Source organism: Vicugna pacos, chromosome 19 (genome assembly GCF_048564905.1).
Source record: "Vicugna pacos chromosome 19, VicPac4, whole genome shotgun sequence".
Classification (NCBI taxonomy): Eukaryota; Metazoa; Chordata; class Mammalia; order Artiodactyla; family Camelidae; genus Vicugna; species Vicugna pacos.
The window spans coordinates 1,172,298-1,181,438 of NC_133005.1; the positions used below are offsets into that span (position 1 = coordinate 1,172,298).

General features: G+C 60.7%; 1 protein-coding gene across 1 annotated transcript; it reads left to right on the plus strand.

Annotated features, from left to right (window-relative positions):
• The first annotated feature begins 275 nt into the window (after positions 1–275).
• Positions 276–7,170, plus strand: CD93 (CD93 molecule). The gene is made up of 2 exons (XM_072943688.1): positions 276–2,822; positions 3,050–7,170. Exons 1-2 carry the CDS (start codon positions 898–900, stop codon positions 3,072–3,074), a joined length of 1,950 nt encoding a protein of 649 aa, XP_072799789.1. The 5' UTR covers positions 276–897; the 3' UTR covers positions 3,075–7,170.
• Positions 7,171–9,141: the final 1,971 nt, after the last annotated feature.

The following is a 9,141-nucleotide window of genomic DNA, read 5'->3' on the forward strand; positions in this document are numbered from 1 at the left end:
GTGGCCCGGGCTGGTTCTGGGCCAGACCGCCCGCCCTCCCTGTAACCCCAGGCGGAGAGAAACAAGCTGCGAGCCTGGGGCCGGGGGGCCAGAAAGGTCTCCATTTTTCCTTTCTGAGACTTTTTGTGACATAGTCACACCACAACACAGTGTTTGCAGTACAAAACCCTGAAAACTGCCACATTTTACCCCGTTGGATGAATGTCCTCGAGGAGCTTGGCATTGTGTAAGAAACACAGACGTTCCCACGGCCCGGTTCCTATTTAAGAAGTGCCTATCTATTTAAAGTTCACGATGGGGGAATCAGAGAAAAAAGACTTCCAAAGCCAAAGGGAACATGAGAGAGGCAAAAGGAAATGCAGTTTGCTTCTAAAAAAGGCTGAAAATTATAACCATCCATGGCCTCATGTCTCAAGTTGGAGGAATTTTTTTTCTTCTTCTGGTTGTTTGCAAACCAAAGTGGAGCTGTATTTGGGTTACAAAGTGAGCTTCCTCAAGCCCTGAGCCCCACAGAGTCTCTCCTCGCTCCACAGCGCGCCCTCCCGCAGATGGGAGCGAGCACCGAGCCAGAACGCAGCAGCTGGTGTCTCCGGGCCGTAAGCAGACGTCTCCCCTCACACCACCGCCTTTCCTTATCTGCGGCCCAGCGACGTGGCCTGGCTCCTTTTATGAACAACAAAACCGTGATGGGGGTGACAGGAGTCAGAAACAATTCAGCGCAGGAAGCCGGGGTATCCGGTGAGAAGTAAGACAGGATGCGCCCTGGGTCAGGGGGCCTTGAAAGCCCTCAGCCTTTGTGTCCTTCTCGGCAACAGAGCGTCCACGTCGCAGCCCCGGGCTCCCCTTGCAGCTCAGCTGGGGCTGCCAGCCTCCCGCCCAGGGGACCCGGAGCCCACGATGGCCACGTCGTTGGGCCTGCTGCTGCTGTCGCTGCTGGCCCTGCCCCGGGCGGGGGCCGCCGAGGGGCAGGAGGCCGTGGTCTGCGCGGGGGCGGCCTGCTACACCGCCCACTGGGGCAAGCTGAGTGCGGACGACGCCCAGCAGCGCTGCAGCAAGAAGGGGGGCAACCTGGCCACGGTGAAGACCGAGGAGGAGGCCCGGCACATCCAGAGCGCCCTGGCCCGGCTCCTGCAGACGGCGGTGCCCCCGGCGGGGCGCATGGGCCGGTTCTGGATCGGGCTCCAGCGAGACAAGGGCAAGTGCCTGGACAGCAACCGGACGCTGAAGGGCTTCAGCTGGGTGGGCGGCGGGGAGGACACGCTCTACACCAACTGGTACAAGGGGGCCAGGAACTCCTGCATCTCCAAGCGCTGCGTGTCCCTGCTGCTGGAGCTGTCGCTGCCCGCCCTCGGCAGCCTCCCCAGGTGGGCCGAGGGCCCCTGCGGGAGCTCCAGGTCTCCTGGGAGCGGCATCGAGGGCTTTGTCTGCAAGTTCAGCTTCAAGGGGATGTGCCGGCCCCTGACCCTGGGGGGCCCCGGCCAGGTGAACTACAGCACCCCCTTCCAGGCCAGCAGCTCCTCCCTGCAGGCCGTGCCCTTCGCCTCTGTGGCCAGCGTGGCCTGTGGGGACGGGGCCGGGGCCGCGAGCTTCCAGAGCTACTTCCTGTGCAAGGAGAAGGCCCCTGACGTGTTCGACTGGGACACCTCGGGGCCCCTCTGCATCAGCGCCCGGCTCGGCTGCAACTTCAACAACGGGGGCTGCCAGCAGGAGTGCTTCGAGGGCGGGGACGGCTCCTTCCGCTGCGGCTGCCGGCCGGGGTTCCGGCTGCGGGACGACCTGGTCACCTGCGCCTCCCGGGACCCCTGCAGCTCCAGCCCATGTCAGGGGGGGGCCACCTGTGTCCCTGGGCCCCTCGGGAAGGACTTCACGTGCCACTGCCCCCAGGGCTACCAGCTGGACCCCACTCAGCAGGACTGCGTGGACGTGGACGAGTGCCAGGATGCCCCCTGCGCCCAGGAGTGTGTCAACACCCCCGGGAGCTTCCGCTGCGAGTGCTGGGTGGGCTACGAGCCCAGCGGCCTGGGAGAGGGGCCCTGTTGGGATGTGGACGAGTGCGCCCCCGGCCGCTCGCCCTGCACCCAGAGTTGCACCAACACTGAAGGCTCCTTCTACTGCTCCTGCGAGGACGGCTACATCCTGGCCGGGGAGGACGGCACCCAGTGCCTGGACGTGGACGAGTGTGGCGGCCAGGAGGGCAGCCCCTGCAGCGGCCTGTGCTTCAACACGGAGGGGTCCTTCCGCTGTGGCTGCCTGCCGGGCTGGGAGCTGGCCCCCGACGGGGTCTCCTGCACCGGGGGCCCCACGTCCCCTGGCCCACCGGCCAGGCCTCCCCAAAGGGGGCACGTGGGCAATGAAGAGGGGACGCTTGTGCTGTCCGCCAACACACCCAGTCCCACCAGGGATACTGAGGGCACCTCCAAGGTGGCACCCACCTCCAGGGGAGCCTCCTCCCCCCCCAGCATCCCCGTCCCTGCCTCCCTGGCCCCACCTGAGATGCTGGCCCCCAGCAGGACCCCTGGCATTGGGACGGAGCCCAGCACCCATCAGCCCACGGCCACCGCCGCCCCCGGGGAGCTGGCAGGGGAGGACTTCAAGGCCGAACAGAGCGACGAGGGTGCAGACGGGCAGAGGCTGCTGCTGTTCTACATCCTGGGCACCGTGGTGGCCATCCTGCTTCTGCTGGCTCTGGCTCTGGGGCTGCTGGTCTGTCGCAAGCGCAGGGCCGGGAGGGAGGAGGAGGAGAAGAAGCCCCAGAGCGCGGCTGACGGCTACTCCTGGGTCCCCGAGCGCGCCAAGAGCAGGGCTACGGAGAACCCCTACAGGTGAGGGGGCCCCGGCGGCCAAGGGGCCAAGAGGGCGGTGGAGGGTGGCGACCACGGCACAGAGCGGGCAGAGGGCGAGGGGCAGGCGCTGGCCACGCTGGAAGGCATCCCCAACCCCGGGGTCCCCCCTCCGCCCTGCCCGTGGCGCAGTGCACGGGGATCGCCCCCGGGGCTAGACAGTGCAGCCAGAGCTGTAGCTTCCAACGTGTCTCTTTTGTTTTCCCCAGTCCGACGCCGGGGACAGACTGCTGAAGGTGAGGAGGCCCCGAGACGCTGACAGCAACCGCCGTCCTCAGAGCCCTCTGCCTGCCAGAAGCAGGACCCCCGTCCTCCTGAAAGACTGGACTGGAATCGTACCAAATCCTTGTAAATCTTGTGTTGAACACCCAGCAACTTAAAAGGTGCAGGCTTCCCACGCGTGGTGGGTGGTGTTCCCGGAGCGGGAGTCGGTGGGGGGGCGATATTTCAGGAATTTCATGCGTATTTACCATCCCCCCCCCGTCTCCCTGTCCAAACACAAACTTACGGAGCTCATTCCGCCCCGTGTCTGGGTGGGGCTTGACAAGGCAGGTGCTAACGGGGCCCCTTGGAACTTCTCTGCCCATGCACGTCGTCTAGGAAGAGGCCTGAGCCAGAGCCAGTCAGGGCTGGAATGTGTTCCTCGTGGTGTTTCGGAGGCCACGGCGAGGAATTGTTTGATTCTGTAAGATGCTGTTTCTGCGGGAGGGAGCAGGGTCAGAACTGGGGGCGTCCCTTTCCATTCAGGCGTTTGCATCCCCAGCTCTCCTGAGCTGGGAGCCACCTAAATCCTCCAGAGCGACCAGAGCACACGCAGCGGGCAAGGAGGCAGGAAGTTTAGAAATTGCACTTTCCAGCTCTTCAGGTTCCGAGAGTCTTCAGTTTATCTGCAGGTAAAGTCTGAACAACGTGGGGAAAGTCACAGGCAGTAAGTTAAAAGGGCTTTTGGAAACAGGAGTGAGAGGGCAGGGTTTGTCTCCAAACTACTTGAATCAGTGCCTCTAAATAAATGCACGGATGCTACCGCACGCTTGACTGATGGGACGGACAGTAGCCAGGACAGAGTCAGGGAGCCCTGGGCTCGGGCCAGGACAGCGCCCGCCCCTCGCAGCTGCCCGGCCTCCCTGCAGGCTGCCCCGGCGGGGGTGCCCGCTGAGCCTCTCATCCTGGTGGTTTCTGAAGGGTGTGTGAGGGCTGCTGGCCTGAGCTTTGAGAGCTCCGTCAGAGGCACCTCTGCACAGTTCACCATGCAGGAGGCCCCCGAGGGCTAGGCCTGGCCCTGCAGGCGCTAACCCAGTGCTGCCTCCCAGACGTGTGGCTCCTTCCTCTGTCCCTTAAAAAAGATGGCGAGGAGGGAGGGTGTGAGAAGGAAAGAATGACTGTCTTGTGCAACAGTGGACACTGCTCAGAGCCACTTGAATTCAGAGCCTGGCTTTAAAGTGCTCACTTGCAAAGATTTCCCGCAGCAAACACTGTTGCCATCGGTGGTGCTTGGTCCCTGCTGGTCCCGCTTGGGTGCCTGGGAGGCAGCCGGTCACCGCAGGCCTGAGCCCTCAGGAGCTGCCTGAGCTGCAGAAGCCTGGGGCCTGGGCGCTTCTGCTGCTGCCACCACTGCGCAGGAGAGCAGGGGCCGGTCTCCCTCCTGGGAGCTGAGCTCTGTGTCTCAGGATGAGGGCGCCCCCGGGACCCGGCTCCGCCTCAGGAACGCCTCCCGCCGTGTGGGCAGGGCCCCAGCGCACCACCTCCAGCGCCAAGCAGACACCCTTTGGCCAATTTTGAAATGTAGCTGCTATGGTTCCGACTTTATTTTAAACAGCAAATGGAAAAGTAAGGTGGGGGAGGGAAGGGAGGATGGAGACTGAACGGGGCCCACAGGGGTTCGGGACACCATTTTTTAAAGTCACCTAGTGTCCTCCTGTTCCCACTCGGACGCTGGTGTTAGTACCCCTGGGGGGGCTGGCCATCGCTGCTCGGCTGATTATGGCTGATGTGCGTCTGCACTGACACGAAACGCTTCACTCCGGGCCGTTACAGCCTTCACCCGTATCACTGGGGTGAGGGGGACGGTCCCAACCTGCTGCCCCCAGCCCCCACCGTGCCCATGGCCTTGAACGGACCGAGGTCGCTGACGTGCCCTTGATCTCTGTGTTGGACTCCCCCACAGCCCGGCCCCGTTCTGGTTCTGGGTTTGAATTCTCCTGGGGTGGGAAGGTGCAGCCCTGCCTGGGCGCCCCAGCTGTGGCACCCACAAGGGATAAGCAACAGTTTCTCCAAACCCCATGGGTCAGAGCCAGCCCCTCCTCAAGTGAGGGAGTCTGTCTGCCCTCGCGGTCACCCCCCCGCAGCGGCCGGGATCCCCCGACTGGACGACCTCAGGCAGCGAATCTGACGACAGCCGCTGGCCTCAAACAGACGCTGTCTTCTCCCCTCCAACACCACTGCCCCTCGTCTGCGGAGGCAGAATCCTTGCTCTGGGGACTCAGGGGCCATGGCAGGGACAAACAGGTGCCCAGGGGCTGTGTGGACCTTGACAAACCGTCCTCGTGTCCAGACACCCAGGCAGCTCGGCTGTGACGGCCCAAGAAATGTTCAGACGGACAGAGCATAGAGGGTGCTCTGCGGGCACAGACCCTGTCCAGCCGTGACCGTGACCTGGGGCTGGGCCGGGGTGGGCTGGGAGCTGCTCAGTCCCTGACCAGCTAGGGGGCGAGTAACCAGGCGCTGGGGACAAGAAGAGGCTCCCCTTGGGAACAGGATCAAAACAATGGAGACTTTGGTCCAAACAGAATTTCCCATAGTTGAATAACCCTACGTTCAGGACAGACGCCCCGCCCCGCCTCCCGCCTCCCGAGGCAGGGTACTTAAAGGGCGGGCATCTCCGTAAACAGGCCGGTTCCTGAACGTGAGGGCGACCACCACTCTGTCTCCTGGTGGTCATCTGGAGAGGCTGACGCTGGGGGGCAGTCCCCCGGAGAAGATGAGTGCAGATGGCTGGGGTGGGGCAGTTCTCTCAAATCCTTTGCACAGTGACCCACGGCCGCTCACAGGGTGGCTCGAGGCAGAAGCAGCCTTGCCGGTGTCACTTGGGACGCCCACGAGCCGCGTCCCCAGCAGTGTCGTGGGTGGGGAGCTCGAGGGGTTCTGACCCGAGGCCGGAAGGCTTGCTGGCCGGCTGTCTCAGGCCTCCGCGCCCCCCGAGCAGCCCGACGTCCTCCCCAAGATCAGGCAGAAAGTGGAATAAAGCGTCAGACACGCACGCACGCGTGCTGGGTCGGTGGTGCGGGAGGACCGGAGCCGGACATGGGGCTCCGCGTCTTCCTTTCTGATCACGAGGCCTCGGTTGAGGCCGTGGTGGGGCCCGGATTCACCACCTGTCAGGCTCTGGAGGATGTGGATTGGATCCTTGGCTGCTTTTATTCCGACTCTGTCTCCCGTGTGTGCGTCTGTGAAAACTGAGAGAGCAGATGTGAGATCTGAGGGAAAAAAGGCACTAAATTCAAAATAACACAGTTTTTTTTCTTTAAAGAAAATACAGGAAAACCTTTTCCTTTTATTTTTCTTCTTGGCTTCTCCATTGTCTGATTCAGGAAAACAGGAAGGCTCTGATTTCTAGCAGCTGCAAAACGCTGTAACGTCCCCTACGTGTTCCGTCGCTGAAACAATAGGGCTCGCTTGGGAATCTGAGATTTAATCCCTGAAAACATCTGTCTTCTCGGGCTGTGAAAGCTGCACCTCACATCTGTGTGATCTGTGGAGTCTGTCCACCAAAAAAAAGAGGGACTCTCCGCAGAGTCCAGCACCTAAATGCACCCGAGCCCCGTGACTGACACACACCGAAGTGCTCGTTGGAGAGCGAGCGTGTTTCGGTCTGTTCTTGGAGATAAAGCCCATGTGTTTTAGGAGGAAACTCTGAAAGTCCTTTCTCGCATTGTCCCTCTTATCTGCAAGGTGGCCAGCGCTTCCTTTCAGCAGATTTGCCACCGGCCTCCTGGGCTGACGCTGTTTTTGCCTATTTCGCTCAAGCCTGAGTTAGACGGAGGCCAGGCCTCGCTCCGGGACGCTGGGTGCGACTGCAGAGGCCAGCAACTGCTCCGGAGCGTGGGCGCTAAGTCCGAACGCCAGCCTCTCTGAGTGTGTGTGTTTGAGGCTTGTTCCCTGATGCTGGGGTCGCGGGCTTGCTGGGCCGGGGTCGGGGTGGGGCGGGGCTGCGCCACAGGGCCCTCAGGCCTCTAAGAAGCTGGGTGGCTCCCGGGTCCGCCTCACAGGGGAGTGGCTTGTCATCCTTTGTGCTTTGTTACGCGCCTATACTAATAAACTCTGAAATACATTGTCGTTGACTTGTTCTAATATGTTTATTTTCTTTCTTAAAAATTTTTAAAAAATTAAAAAATTTAATTAAAATAATTTTTTAATTAATTTTTTAAAATGGAGGCACTAGGGATGGAACCCAGGGCCTCGTGCATGCTAAGCATGTGCTCTGCCCTGAGCTCTGCCCTCCTGCCCTTGATGTGTTTCATAATAGCTCAAAATACACGGCACAACTTCTGTGTCCCTCCTCGAAGACACCTTGATGGCCCAGTTTCTGCATCTCCCCTGCACCAGAGGCGACACTGGCCCAGGGTGCCCAGGCGTGGGGAGGCACCGCCCTCCTGCCCTTGGCACTCTGCCCTGGGGCCATGGACACCGGAGGGGCTGGCGGGCAGTGGGTCCAGGGCCCCACTGCTGAGACCCAGGCCTGAGTCAGGCTTGCAGACTTTGCCTTCCGTCCCCGAGCAGTGTGGTGTCTCCACCTCCCCCTTGGCACCCTGCATCTTTTTAGCTGTGCAGGTGACACCTGGTGCGGGATTAAACACCTCCAGTTGGTGCGACGTGTAGACAGTGGTCTGTAATTATCATTGGAGCGTTTATCACCACTTGGTCAGCAAACCTTTCTCAGCTGATCTGAGTGGTCGGGTAGGCAGCACAATCGCTCGTTGCTGGGCTGCGGGAATCTCGCTGAGCCCGGAGGCGGGGGTGGCAGCTGGCGGTCAGTCTCCAGTCCACCTGCTTCTCAGCCTGTGCGTTTGGTAAGAACGGGGCTTACATGGGTAAAGGGCTCTGCTGTGAGGCCGATGGCCCAGGCACCTGCGCAACAGTCATCATTCGGGACTGGACGACGCTGATCCGGGAGGGGTCTAGCCACTGACTAAGCACATTTGGAAATTACATCTTAGCACGAAGAGCCCTGGCTGCTCCTCTCCCTACCACACGCATGCACAGCACCACAGACACACTCAGGGAAGCTCCCTCTGCACGCGCAATTCTAATGTCCTCCTGTTCTACACGGAAAAACCTGAGGCCAGGGCTTCCTGACTCACGGCAAGAGCCCATGAGTAGAAGTGCCGATTGTTTTGAGGAACAGTTGGTTTACAATGTTGTGTTAGTTTCACACAGGCCCAGCCCAGTGATTGGTTGCGCACATAGATCCCCCTTCCTTTTCTTTTCATTATAGGCCATTACAGGGTATTGAATACAAGCCCCTGGGCTGCACAGCAGGGCCCTGCTGTTTATCCATTTTATACACAGTGGTTTGTATCTGCGAATCCCGAACTTCCAATATATCCCTCCACCCGCTTCCCCCCCAACCCGTAACTGTAAGTTTGTTTTCAATGTTTGTGAGTCTGTCTCTCTTTTGTAAATAAGCCGTCACATTTTAGCAGGGATTCCTCCTGGTGACCTGCTATCTGCTCACTAAATCGATGGAAATGCTAGTAAATCTTTCAAACAGAATTCACTCACAAAAAAATCAATTTACGCAGAACTGCGTCTACCTCTCAACACAAGCACGTTTCTAACAGAGAACAAGCAGGCGGCCGCAGCAGCGTCACCGCGAGCTCCCGCGTCCTCGGCGGGAACTGAGGGAGCGGGTCCGGGTCTCAGCCACTCCTGGTTACGTTCAGTAAGAGGAGGCAGAGGTAACGCCCCACGAAAAGCCTCGTCCAGCCTCCCCCCGAAGGATGTGCTGACTTTACAGCCGCTGAAGGAGAGAAGACTGGCCCCCTCTCCTTTACAGCCCGGCCCCCATGGGAGGCGTGAAGGGCTGGGCGGTGCGAGGAGGAGACCCGCCGGGCTGGCCCGGGGCCCACAGGCGCTCGCGGGAGCTTGATCCGCGGGGACGCTCTTCCCAGGGCAGCCTGCACACCCTCGCCCGAGTCCCAGGTGCCCACAGCCGGAGCTCACCACTCGCTGCTGCCCGGGTTCCATTTGCTGGGCCTTTATTTCGGGTTCATCCCCGTTGACTGGGATGTTGGTCCTCTCTTGT